Raw genomic sequence first — 21,067 nt, 5'->3', positions numbered from 1 at the left:
CAAATTCAAAAAATTGAAACCAAACAGAATATGTTATCTGAAAATAATGGAATAAAATTCTAGAAATTAATAATAGAAAGATAACAGGAAAATCTTTAAGAACTTGGAAACTGAGCAACACATATGAAATTAATTCATGTATCAAAGAGGAAGTCTCAAGGGAAATCAAAAATACGTAGAACAGAAATCAGCTATACTTCAATTAAAAATACATAGAACAGAAATAAAATGAAAATAAAAGTGAAAACCTACAGCTATCAAAATTTGGGAGTCAGAAAGCAAATAGGTCATTGTCAGTGTTGAGGTGAGGAGAATGGGTTGACTACAAAAAGGCACAGGATAATTTTTTGGCATAATGGAACTCGTATATCCTGATTGTGGTGTGATTATACAACTGTATACAAGTGTACATATACAAGTGTATGTACTTTTCAAGACATAGAACTGGACACTGAAAGGAGTGAATTTTATTTTCTCTAAATTGTACCTTAATGAAAACAATTTAAAAAGCACACATCTTGTTAAATGAAGAACATAAGTAGCAGATCAGTGTTATTCTGTGATTCCAATTTCATATCTAACAAATAAATCAGTTGATGTGTAAAACACTGTATCTATTTATGTATGTGTATTTCAATATGCACAGAAAAATGCATGCCAAATACAAATCAAACAATAGCAGTAGTTACCTTTGGGGAGTGGGATGCAGGAACATTGATTAAAAAAGAGACTTTCACGTTGTCCGGCTGTGAGGCATTTTAAACCACACATAAATTATTTATATTTATAATCTATTATGAAACAATATATATGGGAGATATTCTGATAGACAGTGAGGGTACTGAGGAGAATAAAAATAATATTCATTATACACTTAAAACACATTTGTCTAACTCATCCTTCCACTAAAATTAATGCAGGAATGATAATTAGCTCCATATGGTTTATGATCTAAAAATGCAAAAAATAAAATCAAGTTCAGTGGATACAGCTAAAAATTTAAATAAATGTGAACTATGTTCCTTCAGAATTATAGTTCATTAAAGGAAGATGTTATGCCCTTGGTGAATAATAATGGTATCTTTTAAGAACATCAAATGATTAGGAACTGTGACTGGGTATAATTATAATAGGGAAAACGTTATAGGGGAATATGGGCCTCTTGTCATGAACAATTTCCAGGTAGGTTCTAGCTGGTTTTTTTTGGTATCCTGTTCTTCCCAATGGCTGTCATTCTTTTAATGGTTGTGCCCTGCCTCCTTCCTTCCTGTCTCAGTTAGAGCCTACTAGGCTAGGCCCAAGATGATGGAAGGTTTGACTTCCAGTAGACCTTGAGCCTCACTATATGCTCATAGTAATATATTAGCATATGCCAAATGACACAGCCACCTGTGCCATGACAGTTCCCAGGCCATAAAAAGCCAAAAAGTGGGCAGTGGCCCAAGTCCTGGAATCCCCACCCCTTCTCCAAAATAGTTGGAATAATCCTCCCACTTATTAGCCTATGAAATTACCCAGCCCATAAAAAACTAACGACTCCATATTTGGGGGCCCGTTCTCACCATCTGAGATGGCCCACACTCTGTCTGTGGAATGTGTATCTCTCTCAATAAATCTACTTCTTACCTATCACTTTTCTTCTCACTGAATTCCTTCTGCAGTGAGACATAAAGAACCTGAACTTCATTAAGTCCTGAGACCAGGTGTGCAGTTTTAGTGGGAAGATTGTGGATTTGAGTAGCTTCCTAAGCCAGAGATTGTGGGTTCAAGTCCCATCTGAGGTGCAAGGCAGGTGGGTTCAAGTCTCATGTGAGGTGAGATTGGGTTCAAGTCCCAATCTGAGGTTCATGGTTTCAAAAACTGCAATGAGGTATCACCACACACTAGTCAGAATGGCTATTATCAAAAAGTCTACAAATAATAAATGCTGGAAAGGGTGTGGAGAAATGGGAACCCTCCTATGCTGTTGGTGGGAATGTAAATTGGTGCAGCCATTATGGAAAACAGTATGCAGGTTCCTTAAAAAACTAAAAATGGAGATATCATATGATCCAGCAATCCCACTCCTGGGCATATATCTGGAAAGACAAAAATTTTAATTCAAAAAGATACATGCACCCCAATGTTCATAGCAATACTATTTACAATAGCCAAGACATGGAAACAAGCCAAGTGCCCATCAACAGATCACTGGCTTAAGAAGATGTGGTACATATTTATAATGGAATATTACTCAGCCATAAAAAATAATGAAATATTGCCATTTGCAGCAACATGGATGGACCTAGACAATATCATACTAAATGAAGTCAGACAGAGAAAGACAAATATTATATATCACTTATACATGGAATGTAAAAAATAATACAGATAAATTTATTGACCAAACAGAAACAGACTCACAAACACAGAAAACAAACTTATGGTTACCAAAGGGGAAAGGAAGAGAGGGATAAATTAGGAGTATGGGATTAATAGATACACACTACTATATATAAAATAGATAAACAACAAGGATTTACTCTATAGCACAGGGAACTATATTTAGTATCTTGTAATAACCTATAATGGAAAAGAATCTGAAAATATATACATATATATAACTTAATCACTTTGCTGTACAGCTTAAACCAACACAATATTGTAAATAAACTATACTTCACTTTTTAAAAACCTGCAAAATGTTGCTGAAAGAAATTAAAGACAGAAAGAAATGGAAAGACATACTGTGTTCATGAATTGGAAGACTTAGTATTGTTAAGATGGCAATACTGCCAGAAGTGATCTATAGATTCAAAGCAATTCCTATCAAAATCCCAATAATATTTTTTGCAGAAATAGAAAAATCCATCCTAAAATTCATAATGGAATACCAAGGGACCCTGAAGCACCAAAACAATCTAGGAAAGGAAGAACAAAGTTGGAGGTTTCAAACTCCCTGATTTCAAAGCTTACTACAAAACTACAATAATTAAAACAGTGTGGGGAATTCCCCGGCAATCCAGTGGTTAGGACTCCATGCTTTCACTGCCGAGGGCATGGGTTCAATCTCTGGTCCAGGAACTAAGATCCCACAAGCCGTGCAGCACAGCCAAAAAAAAAAAAAAAGTTTACAATAGAATATTATTCAGCCACAAAAAAAAGAAATATTGTCTTTTGCAACAACATGGATGGGCCTTGAGGGCATTATGCTAAGTAAAATAGGTCAGAGAAAGACAAACACTGTATGATCGTACTTTTATATGGAATCTCAAAAAAACCAAGCTCACAGTTACAAGGAACAGATTGGTGGTTGCCAGAGGTGGTGGGTAGGAGGTAGGTGAAATATGTGAAGGGAGTCAAAAGGTACAAACTTCCAGTTACAAAAAAAATTCTGTAACTATGTATGTTGACAGATGTTAACTAGACTTACTGTGGTGATCATTTCAAAATATATACAAATATCGAGTCATTATGTTGTACACTTGAAACTAAAATATAAAGTATGTTAATTATACCCAAATAAAATATCTTTCTTTGAGATTATTGTTTATCAAAAATGGGAGAACTACAGGGAAAAAATTGTTCTTCAAAGGAAAATTATGTATAAAACCTTCGGGTTTATTTGATTCTCATTCTATGGGAGCTATTTATAACTGAGAGCTTTAGGCAACTTAAGCAATGGAAATAACTCTTGACTAGAAATATGCAAATGGACTTTGGCAAGACTGGGAAGGAAAGGCCATCCCCTCCCGGAGAAAAACTGCTGAAAGAGAGGCCAGGAATTTTCAGTTGATCTGATTACCTGCAAACAATACCTGGAGCAGTTTTGGTCTCAGAGAACTTTATAGATTTAAAAATTATGCAGTTTTAAATTTTGTGTGTGGGTTATATCTGTCAACATTTACTGTATTAAATATTAACATGGAGAATTTTAATATATTTATTTTAAATTTATTAAAGGTTACAATAAAATAACTATTACATCATATAAACCTAAATTATAAATTTGCACACAAAATGTATTTCCTAAAAGAGTCATGAGGAGATAGGAATTTTTAAAAAATATTTGAATACAACTCAATAACAATAAAACCCAACCAAAAAAATGGGCAGAATACTTAAGTAGACTTTTCTCCAGAGAAGACATACAGATGGCCAATAGGCACATGAAAAGATGCGCAACATCACTAATTATCAAAGAAATGCAAATCAAAACTACAATGAGGTATCACCTCACTCCAGTCAGAATGGCCATCATCAAAAAGTCTACAAATAATAAATGCTACAGAGGGTGTGGAGAAAAGGGAACCCTCCTACACAGTTGGTGGGAATGTAAATTGGTGCAGCCACTATGGAAAACAGTATGGAAGTTCCTTAAAAAAATAAAAATAAAGTTACCATGTGATCCAGCAATCCCACTCCTTGGCATATAACTGGAGAAAACTCTAATGTGAAAAGATACATGCACCCCAATGTTCATAGCAGCACTATTTACAATAGCCAGGTTACATGAACGCAACCTAAATGTCCATTGACACGAATGGATAAAGATGTGGAATATATACAATAGAATACTACTCAGCCATGAAAAAGAATAAAATAATGCCATTTACAGCAACATGGATGGACCTAGAGATCATAATACTAAGTGAAGTCAAAGAAAGGTGAATACCATATGATATCACTTATATGTGGAATCTAAAATATGATACAAATGAACTTATTTACAAAACAAACAGACTCACAAACATAGAAAACACACTTATGGTTACCAAAGGGGAAAGGAGCAGGGAGGAGTAAATTAAGAATTTGGGATTAGCAGACACAAACTACTATATATAAAACAGATAAACAACAAGGTCCTACTACATAGCACAGGGAACTATATTCAATATCTTGTAATAACCTGTAATGAAAAAGAATATGAAAAAGATTATATATATATGTATAACTGAATCACTTTGCTGTACACCAGAAACTAATACAACTTTGTAAATCAACTATACTTCAATTCAAAAAAAGAAAATCTCCTTAATATCTGTTCTAATATGTCTGTTGAATTCTTATACATGTTCCTGCTCGTAATTTGTTGTCATTATGGGACATAATGAATCTCTGGAAAATTTTGCCATACATTCATGAGAAAATGAGAGTGAAAAATGTAAATAACTTTATCTTACAGACGCTGTGAAAGGTTGACCTAGAAAAATAAAAGAACTGACGCTTTAGTAAAGTGGTATAGTGCAACATTATTGAACCAAACTCACTATTTCATTTTGAGTAAATTAGACCATAGATATATTAAAATGTAGTTGATAATATTTAGTTCTTTGTAAAAATATGTTTAAAAATTAGCAGGATGCCACATACATTGGAGAAAAGACAGCCTCTTCAATAAGTGGTGCTGGGAAAACTGGACAGCTACCTGTAGAAGTATGAAATTAGAACACTCCCTAACACCATACACAAAAATAAACTCAAAATGGGTTAAAGACCTAAATGTAAGGCCAGACACTATCAAACTCTTAGAGGAAAACATAGGCAGAACACTCTATGACATCAATCACAGTAAGATCCTTTTTGACCCATCTCCTAGAGAAATGGAAATAAAAACAAAAATAAACAAATGGGATCTAATGAAACTTAAAAGCTTTTGCACAGCAAAGGATACCATAAACAAGACCAAAAGACAACCCTCAGAATGGGAGAAAATATTTGCAAATGAAGCAACTGACAAAGGATTAATATCCAAAATTTATAAGCAACTCATGCAGCTCAATAACAAAAAAACAAACAGCCCAATCCAAAAATGGGCAGAAGAACTAAATAGACATTTCTCCAAAGAAGATATACAGATAGCCAACAAACACATGAAAGAATGCTCAGCATCATTAATCATTAGAGAAATGCAAATCAAAACTACAATGAGATATCATCTCACACCGGCCAGACTGGCCATCATCAAAAACTCTAGAAACAATAAATGCTGGAGAGGGTGTGGAGAAAAGGGAACACTCTTGCACTGCTGGTGGGAATGTAAACTGATACAGCCACTATGGAGAACAGTATGGAGGTTCCTTAAAAAACTACAAATAGAACTACCATATGACCCAGCAATCCCACTACTGGGCATATACCCTGAGAAAACCATAATTCAAAAAGAGTCATGTACCAAAATGTTTATTGCAGCTCTATTTACGATAGCCAGGACATGGAAGCAACCTAAGTGTCCATCAACAGATGAATGGATAAGGAAGATGTGGCACATATATACAATGGAATATTACTCAGCCATAAAAAGAAATGAAACTGAGTTATTTGTAATGAGGTGGATAGACCTGGAATCTGTCATACAGAGTGAAGTAAGTCAGAAGGACAAAAACAAATACCGTATGCTAACACATATATATGGAATCTAAAAAAAAAAAAAAAATGTCATGAAGAGATTAGTGGTAGGATGGGAATAAAACACAGACCTACTAGAGCATGGACTTGGGGATATGGGGAGGGGGAAGGGTAAGCTGTGACGATGTGAGAGAGTGGCAGGGACATATACACACTACCAAATGTAAATTAGATAGCTGGTGGGAAGCTACAGCATAGCACAGGGAGTTCACCTCTGTATTTAGTGACCACCTAGAGGGGTGGGATAGGGAGGGTGGGAGGGAGGGTGACAAAAGAGGGAAGAGTTATGGGAACATATGTATATGTATAACTGATTCACTTTGTTGTAAAAGAGAAAATAACACACTATTGTAAAACAGTTATACTCAAATAAAGATGTTAAAAAAAATAAATAAATAAATAAAAATAAAGTAGATCAAACTTTATTAGAATACAGTTCTTATTAAGAAAACTGAGGTGGCTCTAAAAAGAGCCTTTGGTTGGCAATGCTCAGCTGGTCTGGAGGCAGCTCATTTGCGGGTGGTGTTTCTGATGACTACCTTGGTGGCCTCTGACACGGCATGCTTTCTGATATTCCCAGGCAGCAGCAGGCACAAAGAGATGAGGATCTCTGTGGAGGTGATGATAGAGCACTTGGTGGAGCGGGCCAGGAGGGAGGAATAGTCTGCAATACCCCCAGTGATATTGTTAAGAAAATAATTCATGCTGTGCATAACATTTAATGAAATACCAATGTTAGAGTGGACCTGCTTCAGAGCCTTGTAGACAGGGGTGGAGTAATAGTTACTAGAGTATCTCTATCCATCTCCCCCTTCTCTGTTTTGGAAGTGGCTTTCTTGAAGCCCTTCTTGGCAAAGATAGATTTAGAAGAATGCTCAGCCATGAGGGACATAGTTTTCCAATACCTAAGAATCAAAGAGAAAGGTGGTAGTGACCGCGAGCTATTTACATACCGTGTATGCAGATGAGGTATTGAGTACCGGCAACATCTGACTGAATGAAATGTAATGCAGGAAACCCTATCAATAAGCCCTACGCGGTTAAATGTGATTGGGTAGTTCTACCTGTCAAGAGCCAATTAGAAGGCATCAAATAACTGGACTATCTAAAAGCTTCCTGTAGCCTCCACTGAGAAACCGCTTTGCAGGAGACATCTACAGCACCTAAATTGTAGAAAATTCAGCTTCAGGTCTTTGAGACTATGACTTCTGTAACCCAGGTACATAATGCCAGAGCAATGAAGCTGGCCATGTTTGGGCCATTTGTCCACCAACCCAGAATCTAATATCCTGCGCTAAGCCACGCTGACTTGAACAGGAACTCTCCGACTTAGGGGATGAGCTCCTGGAAAACAAGGGACCTGCCTGGAAAGCCACTGCTCCAATTCTGAACAAAAGCCTCAGTGAATTGCCAAAAAGGGAAAAATGGCAAAACCAGTCTCCAAATACAGAACACAAACAAAAATAAGTATATTTATGAAAAATGTAAAATATCCTTAAAAGTTAACCAAGATTAAAATTGTTTGTCTTTACTTTTTTAAAAATTTTATTTATTTTTAGCTGCATTGGGTCTTTGTTGCTGCATAACAGTAAGAGGCCCACGTACCGCAAAAAAAAAAAAAAAAAAAAAAGGCTAAATAAGGGAAATGGCTTTAACTACAGTAAGTAACATTGTAAGCATGAATCAGGGAGAAAGAGTGTTAACAGAATAAAACTTATTTTGAATTGATTTTAATAAATAAAAGAAACAAACTAAAAGCCCAGAAGTAGATAAATCAAAAATTTCAAAAAACAATATCTTTGTCCATATTCCAAGACTCTGAAATTACTATTCTTTTTTTTTTTTTTTTTTTTTTTTTCGGTATGCGGGCCTCTCACTGCTGCGGCCTCTCCCGCTGCGGAGCACAGGCTCCGGACGCACAGGCCCAGCGGCCATGGCCCACGGGCCCAGCCGCTCCGCGGCATGCGGGATCCTCCCGGACCAGGGCACGAACCCGCGTCCCCTGCATCGGCAGGCGGACTCCCAACCACTGCGCCACCAGGGAAGCCCTGAAATTACTATTCTATTACATTCAGATTTATTTGCTTTTATTCTTTTCCAATCTATAATCTTTCATTTTAAAAAACCTAAACCTTAATGACCTGCAGTTATGCATCATTCTGATGATGGGAGAGTCCAATGAGAGCAGTTCATGCCCCATTCTCCACTGGCTCAGCCAATGAAGGACCTGCCTCTTAATCATATTAAATGAACCATGGTAATAGATAAGAGAAATATGACTCTCCCCCACCATCCTTTTCCTCAAGCTATTTGAATATTAAGTTGATTTTATTTTTTTCACCTTCCAGCATATATGCCTGACAAAATAAAACCCACCACGTTAACTTGGCAGGATGGAAATCTCACTAAAATTGTCTCCAGGACAGGGGCCAATAAAATGGGGTTGGTCGTGATTCCTAACCCATCATCGCCCTCCTCCTCTTCGATCATGACTGGTCACTCCTGGATAAGAAGAGAATGGAATGAATGTGGTGTCGGGGAGGAGGAAGTTTGAAAAAATAGCCATTTATGCTTTCTCCTTAATATGAGGGATTTTAAAAGCAAATCTAGGATTACTGGTGGGCATGAGTGGAGCGTGGGAGCTCTGTACTCTCCTCTAGCAGGTTGTCAATCCAGTCCTTGCCATGCCTCCTAGCATCCATCTGGGGGTCATGACATGCTCAGTCCTGCCCCTCACCACTCTGCTGTTGCCCTAAAGTTCTTGTGAAATCTTGAAACCTGCCCATGATGTCACTAAGTATTCCTTCAAAAGGTTCCTTATACTGAGGTACGTGTGAACAATGTCAGCTCTTGGAAATTGAAGTTAGGTGGTGACCATATGACTTTGGGTGGACATGATGTTCGACCAGGTATTTTGTCATACACCACTGGGAATTTTGTTTTAAGAAAGCATACGATTCATAGTTATTGTTCTTGTTAAAATAATTGGACTGGCATAGTGAATTCTATCCCTTCTAGGAACACAGTGTCTTTTCCCAGATGGGATCTTCACAGAGAGGTGAAGGGCATTACCCAAGGTCACACAGCTACTGGGTCAGAACTGACCCAGGACCCAGGTGATCTCCTGAATCTCACTTTACTGTCTGGTCTATCAGACATGGTATTAGCCTTTGAGTGTTTGAACCTATTAGAAGTGTATAGAAACTGTGCTTCTCTGCATCAATCTGCTTGACAGGAAATACTTTAAAATAAAAGCTAGGGCTTACCTGGTGGCGCAGTGGTTGAGAGTCCGCCTGCCGATGCAGGGGATACGGGTTCGTTACCCAGTCTGGGAAGATCCTACATGCCGCGGAGCGGCTGGGCCCGTGAGCCATGGCCACTGAGCCTGCGCGTCCCGGAGCCTGTGCTCCGCAACGGGAGAGGCCACAACAGTGAGAGGCCCACGTACTGAAAAAAAAAAAAAAAAAGCTAATACAGTATTAATTTGTTTGACCCATCTCAATCTCCATTTGGAGAATTAATTAAAATTAAAATTCATAAGCATAAAATGCATAATGTTTTTCCCTTAACAAACTCCAACAGCTGGGGATGTCAGACATCAGGTTGAGTTCTAGGGGCTGCTTCTGCTTTTCCCTCTCCTTAAATTCTTTCTTGTGGCCTCAAATCTGCCCCCATTTGTGACTCCATAGGTATGTGTTTTTGTAGGGAGGAGAGAGATGGAGGGATTAAAATGGAAGTATCAGTGTTATATTTGTGATATTTATCCCATGTTGTTGTTTGTGGTTGTAGTTTGTTCATTTTCATGTCTGTATTGTAATGCATTATAGGACTATAACACTCTTTTTCTGTTGATGGACATTTGCATTCCTTTAAGTTTTGAGCTTAATAATCAGTCTTGTTCACATCTTTTGGTGTAAACAAGGACATATTTCTGTTGAAATATACCAAGAGTGCAACTGCTGAGTCAAAACGTATTTGAGAGTTTAGCCTTAGTAGAAAACGACAGTTTTCCAAAGTGGCTGTATCAATTTACACTTCCTAGAGTAGGTATGTGGGCTCCAGTTACTCTATATCCTTGCCAACACTTGATGCTGTCAGTCTTTTGATTGTTATCCATTCTCCCATTTCACAGAGGGGCAAACCAACTGGGCCTAAAAGAAGTTAAATACTTTTTTTAAAGTGCAAAGTCTGAATTCTAGACTCTTTCCACTATGCCATCAATTTTTACTTTATGGGTTTCCAGTACTCAAGAATTAGTTGTTTCAAAAATACACAGAATAATTTTTTGTAAGTTTAAAATCGTGTTAAATAAAGTTACTCCCCTTAATTGAATGAAATGTTACCTGTACCCTGATATGCATCTATATTAGTACTTACTCAGCATCATATCTTCATGATGATGGTTGTGGTGGTGGTGGAGGTTTAGTTGTTCCCTTTGGTCTAAGACATGGACTGACAAAATTTTCTGTAAAGGACCAGATAGTAAATATTTTAGGCTATGTGCACTATCTATTATCATATTTGGTATTATCATATCCTTTCTTTAGGTTGTTCTGGTTACTATTCCTGCATAACAAATTACTCCAAAAATTAGCAGCTTAAAATGATCACTTTATATTCAGGAAGTATTCAGCTGCTAGGTTCTTTATTATTATTATTACCACTATTTTCTTCCAGTTTTCTTGAGATATAATTGACATTTAGCACTGTATAAATTTAAGGTGTACAGCATAATGATTTGATGATTTACATACATCATGAAATGATTATCACAATAAGTTTAGTGAACACCCATCATCTTATGTACATACAAAATTAAAGAAATAGAAAAAAAATTTTGTGATGAGAACTCAGGATTTATTCTCTTTTTCATATATAATATACAGCAGTGTTAATTATACTTATGTTGTACATTACATCCCTAGTAATTAGTTATCTTATATTTGGAACTTTGTACCTTTTGTCTGCCTTCATCCAATTCCCCCCTCCCCCCACTCTGGCAACTACAAATCTGATCTCTTTTTCTTTTTTTTTTTTTTTTTTGGTATGAGGGCCTCTCACTGTTGTGGCCTCTCCCGTTGCGGAGCACAGGCTCCGGACGCACAGGCTCAGCGGCCATGGCTCACGGGCTTAGTTGCTCCGCGGCATGTGGGATCTTCCCGGACCAGGGCACGAACCCGTGTCTCCTGCATCGGCAGGCGGACTCTCAACAACTGCGCCACCAGGGAAGCCCCTGATCTCTTTTTCTATCAGTTTGTTGATTTGTTTTTTTTTTGTTTGTTTGTTTGTTTTTTTTTTTTTTTTTTTGCGGTACGTGGGCCTCTCACTGTTGTGGCCTCTCCCGTCGCGGAGCACAGGCTCCGGATGCTCAGGCTCAGCGGCCATGGCTCACGGGCCCAGCCGCTCCGCGGCATGTGGGATCTTCCCAGACCGGGGCACGAACCCGTGTCCCCTGCATCGGCAGGCGGACTCTCAACCACTGCGCCACCAGGGAAGCCCTGTTGATTTGTTTTTGAGGTATAACTGACCTACAACACTAAGTTAGCTCCTATTACACAACATAGTGATTTGGAGTTTCTATACATTTCAAAATGATCACTACAATAAGTCAGGTCACAATATGTCACCATACCAATATATTACATTACTATTGACTATATTCCACACTGCACATTTCATACCTGTGACTCATTTATTTTGCAACAGGAAGTTTGTACCTCTTAATCTCTCTCATCTATTTCTCCCCCCAAAGCCCTCCCCTCTGGCAACCACCTGTTTGTCCTCTGTATCTATAACTGTTTCTGTTTTGTTATGTTTGTTCATTTGTTTTTTAGAATCCACATATAAGTGAAATCATACAGTATTTGTTTTTCTCTGTCTGACTTATTTAATTTAGTATAATAACATCTAGGTTCATTCATGTTCTCATAAATGGCAAGATTTCATTCTTTTTTATGGCTGAGTAATATTCCATTATATATCACATCTTCTTTATCCATTCATCTATTGATGGGTACTTGGGATGCTTCCATATCTGGGCTATTGTAAATAATGCTGCAGTGAACATAAGGGTGCACATCTTTTGTAATTAGTGTTTTTGTTTTCTTCAGATAAATACCCAGGAGTGGAACTGCTGAATCATATGGTAGTTCTATTTTTAGTTTTTAAAGGAAACTCCATACAGTTTTCCATAGTGGCTGCACCAATTTACATTCCCACCAACAGTGCATGAGGGCTCCCTTTCTCCACATCCTCACCAACACTTGTTATTTGTTGTCTTTTCAATAATAGCCTTTCTGACAGGTGTGAGGTGATATCTCATTCTGGTTTTGATTTGCATTTCTATGATGATTAGAGATGTTGAGCATTTTTTCATGTGCCTGTTGGCATATATCAGCTCTTCATTCCATTTTTATTGAAAAATAGTATTCCATTATTATACCACATTTTATTTATCCATTCATCAGATGATGGACATTAGGGATATTTCCACTTTTTAATTATTATGAATAATGATGCCAAGGACTTTTGCTTACAAGTTTTTGTGTGAACGTATTTTTTCATTTCTCTTGGATCTTTACTTAGAAGTGGAATTGTCAAGTCATATGATAACTTAAGGTTTAACATTTTGAGAAACTGCCAGACAGCCTGTTTTCCACAGTGGCTGCATCATTTCCCATTCCCACCATCACTGTGTGATGGTTCTAATTTATCTACATATTTGCAAACACTTGTTATTATCTGCCTTTTTTTATTATATCCATTCTAGTGGGTATGAAGTGATATCTCAATGTGGTTTTAATTTGCATTTCCCTGACAGCTAATGATGTTGAACATCGTGCTTATAGGTCATTTGTATATTTCCTTTGCTGAAATATCTATTCAGATGATTTACCCATTTTAATTTTATGTATGTATTTATTTATTTATTTATTTACTGGCCACACTGCTTGGCTTGTGGGATCTGAGTTCCCTGACCAGGGATTGAACCCACACCCTTGGCTGTGATGGGCAGAGTCCTAACCACTGGAGTGCCAGGGAATTCCCTGCCCATTTTTAAATTGTTTATTTTTTATTGAGTTGTAAGTGCTCTTTGTATATTTTAGATATAAGTCCCTTATCAGACATATTACTTTCAAAAATTATCTCCCTTTCTGTGGATTGTCTTTTCACTTTCTTAATTGTGTTGTTTAAATCAAAAGTTTTACATTTTGGTGAAGTCCCATTTTTCTATATTTCTTTTATTGCTTGAGCTTTTAGTGTCATATCTAAGAAACCATTGCCTAATCCAAGATCATGAAGAATTACACCTTTATTTTCTTCTGAGAGTTTAATGGTTTTAGCTCTTATATTTAGGACTTTATTTTTTTGAGTTAAGTTCTGTATGTGGTGTGAAATGGGAGTCCAAATTCATTTTTTGCATGTGGATATCTAGTTGTCTCACCATCATTTGTTGAAAAGATTCTTCTTTCACCGCTAAATTTTCTTGGCACTTTGGTTGAAAATCAACTGACTGTAAATCTGAGGGTTTATTTCTGTACTCTCAATTCTGTTCCATTGGTCTATATGTCCTTATGCCAGTACCACATTGTCTTGATTCCTGTAGCTATATAATAAGTTTTGAAATCTGGAAGTGTGAGATCTCAAACTTTATCCTTCCCTTTCAAGATTGTTTTTGTCTATCCTGAGTTCCTTGCATTTCCATATGAATTTTGGGATCAGCTTATCAAAATCTGCAAAGAAACCATCTGAGATTTTGATAGAGGTTGTGTCAAGTCTGTAGATCAACTTAGGAAGTATTGCCCATCATAACAATATGAAGTCTTCCAATCTATGAACGTAGGCTATCTTTCCATTTATTTAGGTATTCTATAATTTTGTTCAACAATATTTTATAGTTTTCAGTATACAAGTCTTGCACTTTCAAAATAAATTTATTTCTAAATGGTTTACCCATTTTGATGATTTTTTTTGAAATCTAAGCAGGTTTTTAAATTTTTATTTATTTATTTATTTGGCTGCCCTGGGTCTTAGTTGCAGCACATGGGATCTTCGCTGCTGCTTGCAGGATCTTTTAGTTGCAGCATGCAGACTCTTAGTTGCAGCATGTGGACTCTTAGTTGCGGCATGCATGTGGGATCTAGTTCCCTGAGCAGGGATTGAACCTGGGCCCCCTGCATTGGAAGCGTGGAGTCTTAACCACTGGACCACCAGGGAAGTCTCCTCTTTTTGATGATATTTTGAATGGAAATGTTTCCTCTTTGAATTGTTCTTTGCTAGCATATAGAAACACAATTGATTTTTGTATGTTGATCTTGTATTCTACCACATTGCTGAACACTTTCTTTCTCATAGTTCTTTAGTGGATTCCTTTGGATTTTCTATATGCATGATCATGTCATTTGCAAACAGAGATAGTTTTACTTCTTTCCTTCCAATCTGGATACCTTTTGTTTCATTTTTCTTGCCTAATCTGAAAAGCATTTAAGTGTATGTCAGAAAATATGGCTCTTCATTTTCCTTTAACTATTAAAGTAATTATACAAGTTTAATTTCCATAATAACCTATATCTTACTACTGATCAGAAATGCTTCCTTATCATATACTAAAAACTTTTATACCTGGGGATGTTAGTGGGCTCTGTTTGATTCCTCTTACTATCTTTATTCCAGTACTACAGTGAGTTAAGATTGTAGCTTTATAAATCATTCCACTTCATTGAAGTATGAGTTCTTCCATCAGATATAAATGAAATCTACACCAGATAAGATAAGGTAGCTAGCATAATGCCTGGCAGATAGGTGGTATTCTCTAGAGGTCAATACCACATCCTCTAGTTATCCTTTGTGTCCCACCATCCACAGTAATTTGGGATTATGGATAGTTAATAATTATTTTTACTGCATATTGAGCACCCAACATAAAAAGATTATTTTTCTAACCAAATGTCCAAAGATAACCAGGGTAAACAAATGTACTAAGAAGATTATGTAACTAAATCTGTACCGATGGACAATTGTGATGCTCCATTTTTTTCCCTTTATAAACAAAGCCTACAGAATCACTACTGGAGCCCCAGTTCCAGCAAAGGATAAAAGCATAATAAATAATTGTTATGGGAATTTAAAACCATAAAACGTTTTAAAACATAAGATTCTATTTTAGCACCTTACTAATTATCTCCATGGGTAAATATTAGAGGTGGAATTTCTGGGCCAAAATATAAAATATTTTTATTTTTAAACAATTTACAAAGTTGCCCTTCAGAAAATTTTACCAGTACACTCAACAAGAGCAGGAAGGGTAGGGGGGTGAGAGAGGGTAGGAGCAGGAGTTTAGGATAGCAGATGCAAACTGGTATTTATAGAATGGATAAACAACAATATCCTACTGTATAGCACAGGGAACTATATTCAATATCCTGTGATAAACCATAATGGAAAATAATATGAAAAAGAATGTATATATATATATATATATGTATAACTGAGTCACTTTGCTGTACAGCAGTAATTAACACATTGTAATTCAACTATATTTCAATAAAAAATAAATTTAAAAAAAAAGAGCAGGGAGAAATGCATGTGTCCCCAATCCCTTAACAAATCTGTTACACATTTTAATGTAATCAAATCCATCAATGCTGTTCTTAATTGTTTAACTTTCAGTTATTATATTTTTAAAGACCTTCTAAACAGAAAGCTTATGTAAAAGCAGAGGCTAGTTATTCACAGCTTGTTATAACAAGGGAATTAGCTACCCTAACTTGTGTTTGGCAGAAACTTAAAGACAGGCAAGGGAATGGGAAAGCTTTAGAGTGAAAAAAAGGAAGACCAGGTTTTCTCTGATTGGAAGTTGTTGTCAGGGAAAAGCTGGAAGCCAGGTAACTAGAAGCAGCGGTATTTTATGTTACTGGTTTGGGGAGCATATTTAGGTTTCTCTACTTGGGGCAGGGCAAAAATAGGGAGGCTGGCAGTCATTGATCAAGTCCTGAAGATTGCTGCAGAGGCTGTGGTTTGGCTTGCCGGGCTGCTTGCTACAGAGGTTGTGGGTCACAATTCTATTGTCATATATGGTCTGGTCATTGTCCGTTGTGTATTCAGTCTCTCACTTAAAAAAATCATTTTCATTCTGCTTCAAATATTTCATTTTCAGATCTAAATATTTAATTCATTAGAAAATTTATGTTTGCGCATACCAGGAAAAAGGGACAACTTCATTTTGACGGGAACATTTTTCTTAATCTTTTCTGAAGTGCAATATTCTACCCTTTGTACAATATTAAAGTTCACATTCGTAAGATTTCATTGGTGAGTCTACGTTCTCTCAACGGAATTTAAGAGCAACGTTATAGACTCCTCCCCCGGACTGCCCAGTCCATTAAAAAAAGCTTCTGTGTTTTTTATTAAAATTCTTTCTCTGACCAACTTCTCAAGAAGAGGAAAAGGACAAAAGGGCCGGGAGAGGTTGGCGGGGGAACCTGCTGGAGGGAGGCGGTGGGCGGCTGGCCGACTCCGGCTGGTGGGCGGGGTGACAGGGCGGAGCTCGGGTGACGCAGCGCTCACGTGACCGCCTGGCTCCGAAGTGGGCACCGGTCCGGGTGCCAGCCCTCCCTCCCTGCTGTCGGACTCGGAGCCGTCTGGGAGCCCATAATTGTTGCTCCAGGTTCTTTCAGGTCAGTGTGAGAGCTCTCGTCGCTGCCTGCGGGACACTGGAATCGGGGAGGAGGAACGGGCGCGGAAATGAAAAAGGTTGGGGATGGGGTCCGGGTCGAGGGGAGCTGGCCAGAGTGTAGATAGAGATGGCGGTGAGAAAAACGGCAAAGAGGGAGCAAGCGGCCATTGGGCAGAGGGTGGGGAAGGCGGACACCCCAATACCCATTCGCCTTTCTGCACACTTCTTCTCTACCCTCCTTCCATTTTGGAGCCGGAGATGATGAGTTGGGGGCTGCCCCAGCAGTGAGACAGTGGAAATAAACCCCCTCTGGCACTCTGGGCGTAGAGTAAAAAGTTGACCTCAAGGGTGAGGGGCCGAGTTTCCTCTGGGGGAGAAGGGCGCAGATATCCAAAATTAGTTTGGAAAACAACCTGGTCTGGCGCCTGAGGAGTGAAAAGAAATGGCGGCTGGGGTGCTGTGGGGGCGGAGGAGGTGGGGGAGGAAAACGTTGGGTGAGGAGGACCGGGATTCGGAATAAGGACCCGAGTCCCTGTGCATCCACCGATGCCTCATCCCCGGTCTCCTGTCTGCAGGTGTACGTGTCTGTTGTTCCCAGTGCTCTACTGGGCTAGAGAAAGAGGAGGAACCTGTCCAGAATCCCCGCAGGTCAGTGAAGGAGGAGGGCACTGGACAGGGACCCAGAGGGGTGGGGAGTGTGGAGGGCACGGTCCGGGCAGAATTGGGGGCCCCACTGCTCACTTCCCAACACATTTATACACACTCTGCTATGCTGAGCAAGCATAGGGGAAAATGGCAGGGTCTGTCTGGGAAATGGTTGGCTCACGTGTGCACGAGGAATGGTGGGGTAAAGGGTGGGCACAAGGCACACTAGGAGGGCCGGGTCAGGTCCGGGGACCCCTGACAAGGGGCGAGAAGCGACTGCTACCATCTGCTACCATCCGGACCTGCATTCCATCCCCAAGCTCTCAGTCTCCCTTGTTTCCTCTTTGTCTTCTCTTCCCCCTGCCCCATCCCCAGGACAGGAAAAGCAAGGGACACTCAACATGGAAAAACTCTGCAGTGAAAATGAAGGAAAGCCTGAGAACCAAGGCAAGATGGAAAACAAAGGAAAGCCTGAGAACCAAGGCAAGATGGAAAACAAAGAACAGCCACTGGATGAGGGAAAGCCGGGAGTAGCTTGTACTGTGGAAGACAAGGAAAAGTTAGAAAACAAGGGAAGGACAGATCTCAAGGGAAAGACAGACGATGAGGAAGTACTAAAGGATAAGGAAAAGCCAGAGAGTGAGGCAAAGCCAAAAGAAGGAAATCCAGAGAGCCAAGGAAAGCCAGTGAGTGAGGGAAAACCAAAAGAAGGAAAACCGGAGAGTGAGAGAAAGCCAGTAAGTGAGGGAAAGCCAGTGAGCGAGGGAAAGCCAAAAGAAGAAAAGCCAGCCAGCGAACCAAGGGCTGCAGGAAAGCGCCCAGCTGGGGATGATGTACCCAGGAAGGCCAAAAGAAAAACCAACAAGGGGCTGGCTCAGTGTCTCAAGGAATACAAGGAGGCCATACACGATATGCATTTGAGCAATGAAGAGATGATAAGAGAATTTGACGAGATGGCCAGGGTGGAGGATGAGGTGAAGAAAACCAGACAGAAATTGGGGGGGTTTATGTGGATGCAAAAAAGTTTACAGGACCCCTTCCACCCGAGGGGCCCAAGGGAACTCAGGGGTGGCTGCAGGGCCCCACAAAGGGGCTTTGAAGACATTCCTTTTGTGTAGTACCCCTGGCAGGCATTTGCAAGGCCTTGTGCTGTATTTAACCTTATGCTAATATTATGCTTTAGGTGTCACTCTCTTTATCCAACTGCAGCCCTGTGTGTTTCAGTAGCAGATTTTCATCCATTGCATGGAAAAATGTTTATGGTGCATTGTAAAATGTTTTAAAAAAGTTTTCAGAACCATATATATGGCATCAGTCCATTTTTGTAAAACTACAAAGATACTTACCTAGTGATCCATGTACAGAAAAAACTCGGAAAGCTGTGTCTACTAAAAGATTAACAGTGGTTATCTATGGGTGATTTTTTTCTGTTTTTTTGTTCATCTGTTTATATTATCTTAAAAAAACACAGATTACTTTTATCATAACAATAATAAAAGATAAAAAATAGGAAAGCAATACCAAGCAATCAAATGTACTGTTCAGCTTATGAAGGCAGTGGAGACACAAAATTTCTGTTGTCAGGACATGAAATGATAAGTAAAAGTCACATTACCTCTGGGACTCAAAGCTGGAAGAATCAACCTGGCAATTATTACAGATCCATTATTGTAAGGGAGAGTCTTAGCATCAGTGAATTGGGGATAAAACTTGCCTTCGAGGGCTGTGGAGAATATCCGATGAGATGCTGAGTGTGTGAACTGTGTTAGGCTGGCTCCTACCCTCTCTCCTGCACTAGCAGGACCAGAACCCCATCAGATGTTTGGGAGAGGGCCAGAGGAGCTCTCACGTGTGTCCAGGATTAAGTCCAGACAGCTGAGAGGTGGGTGCCACTTTCCCCTGGGTAATGCCATGACTCTTGGGCGCTGTGCCTCTTCTAGTTTGTCCTGTACCCTCCTAAGGCCCCCACTGCTGCTCATGTGCTGGAGATCATGATGGACTAAAGCAACACAGTGTCACAACAGAAGGGTGGAGAATTCTCTACCTACAGTAGTTTCCCTAACTCCGATGGGTAGCACCCAATTGTCGCTTGGGCCTTGATATTTATGAAGTTCTTATAAAACACACCTTTCCAAGTTTTTTGTTGGTTTGTGTGTGTTTTTGCATACAGCCCTCTCCACTGGATTTAGATACAGGAGATTGAGCCAGGAGAAAAATCTGAGTGACCAGATGCTGTGCTATTCTCACCTGTAAATCTCTTGTCTGCTGACATTTTCTTCTTAGAAGGAGCTGTCCCCTAGGAAATTCCTGTTAAGCCCTGGCTTATCATTTCAGCAGACCCATCTACCTATGTGATTTTTTTCCTCTGGCTCTTCATTAGCCTTTTTTTTGCTTATAGTGTTTCTTTAAATAAACTTTTATTTTAGGACAGTTGTAGATTTACAGAATTATTGCAAAGATATATAGATTCCATTTACCCCATACCTAATATCCCCTATTATTAACAGCTTACTTTAGTTTGAAGTGTTTGTCACAATGAACCAATGTTGATACATTATTATTTACCAAAGTACATACTTTATTCATATTTCCTCAGTTTTTCCCTAATGTCCTTTTACTGTTCCAGGATCCTATCCAGGTTACCACCTTACATTTAGTCATTATGTCTCCTTAGGCTCCTCTTGGCTGTGACAGCTTCTCACACTTTCCCTGTTTCTTATGCCTTGACATTCTTGAGAAGTACTGGTCAGGTACTTTGTATAGTGTACCACAATATCAGTTTGCTTGATTTTTTTCTTGTGGTTAGATGGGTGTTAAGTGCTTTTGGGAAGAAGATCACACAGGTAAAGTGGCATCATATAAAGGATATATGCTATCAATATTATTCCTGTTGATGTTAACGTTGGTCACCTGGCTGAGGTAGTGTTTGTCAGGATTCTCCATGGTAAAGTTACCCTTTTATTTCTCCCTTTCCAGACTACTCTGGAAGAAAGTCACTCTGCACAGTCCACACTTAAAGAATGCGGTGTTATTTCAAAGTTACCTCATTTCCAAAGTTACCGTCTTGAGGATGGAGTATCTCCAAAATTTATTTGGAATTCTGCATAGGATATTTGATTTCTCCCCCATTTATTAATGTATTCAATTTATTTATATAAGTATGGGCTCATTAATTTTATTCTTTGGACTATAATACTATTTTATATATTTTCATTGCTCAAATTGTTCCACTTTTGGCCACTGGAAGCTCTTTCAGTTGGCTCTTGGATCTATTTCACATACTTCCATCATTGTGTATGTGTGTGCTTTTTTAAAAAAACTCTTTCTGGCACTACAAGATGCTCTAGTCTTACCTTGCAT

At 38.8% G+C, this 21,067-nt stretch overlaps 1 protein-coding gene and 1 long non-coding RNA gene across 3 annotated transcripts in view; one reads left to right on the top strand and one right to left on the bottom strand.

Moving 5' to 3' along the window:
- Positions 1-6,870: 6,870 nt before the first annotated feature.
- Positions 6,871-21,067, bottom strand: part of LOC131747875 (uncharacterized) — a 52,881-nt gene continuing 38,684 nt past the window's right edge. The window contains exons 2-4 of the long non-coding RNA XR_010838714.1: positions 10,765-10,852; positions 9,654-9,834; positions 6,871-6,997 (exon numbers count right to left, since the gene is read on the bottom strand). This is a non-coding gene — a long non-coding RNA (uncharacterized lncRNA). The remainder of the gene's footprint in view (positions 6,998-9,653; positions 9,835-10,764; positions 10,853-21,067) is intronic.
- TCEAL4 (transcription elongation factor A like 4) lies at positions 16,951-19,845 on the top strand. Of its 2 annotated transcripts, none has more exons than XM_067023839.1 (3): positions 16,951-17,063; positions 17,638-17,710; positions 18,088-19,845. In XM_067023839.1, the coding sequence occupies exon 3, from the start codon at positions 18,109-18,111 to the stop codon at positions 18,823-18,825; it is 717 nt and encodes a 238-aa protein (XP_066879940.1). In that variant the 5' UTR covers positions 16,951-17,063; positions 17,638-17,710; positions 18,088-18,108; the 3' UTR covers positions 18,826-19,845. The 2 variants fall into 2 exon arrangements, with proteins under 2 accessions (XP_066879940.1, XP_066879939.1); XM_067023838.1 differs by having other exon boundaries at positions 16,974-17,063; positions 18,083-19,845.

The sequence above is a fragment of the Kogia breviceps genome, chromosome X, assembly GCF_026419965.1.
Source record: "Kogia breviceps isolate mKogBre1 chromosome X, mKogBre1 haplotype 1, whole genome shotgun sequence".
Taxonomy (NCBI): Eukaryota; Metazoa; Chordata; class Mammalia; order Artiodactyla; family Physeteridae; genus Kogia; species Kogia breviceps.
This window is presented reverse-complemented; position numbering and strand designations above follow the sequence as displayed.

What these genes read in the sequence shown, in the direction of transcription:
- TCEAL4 (XM_067023839.1), top strand. Translation starts at nt 18,109, where the DNA reads ATGGAAAAACTCTGCAGTGAAAATGAAGGAAAGCCTGAGAACCAAGGC.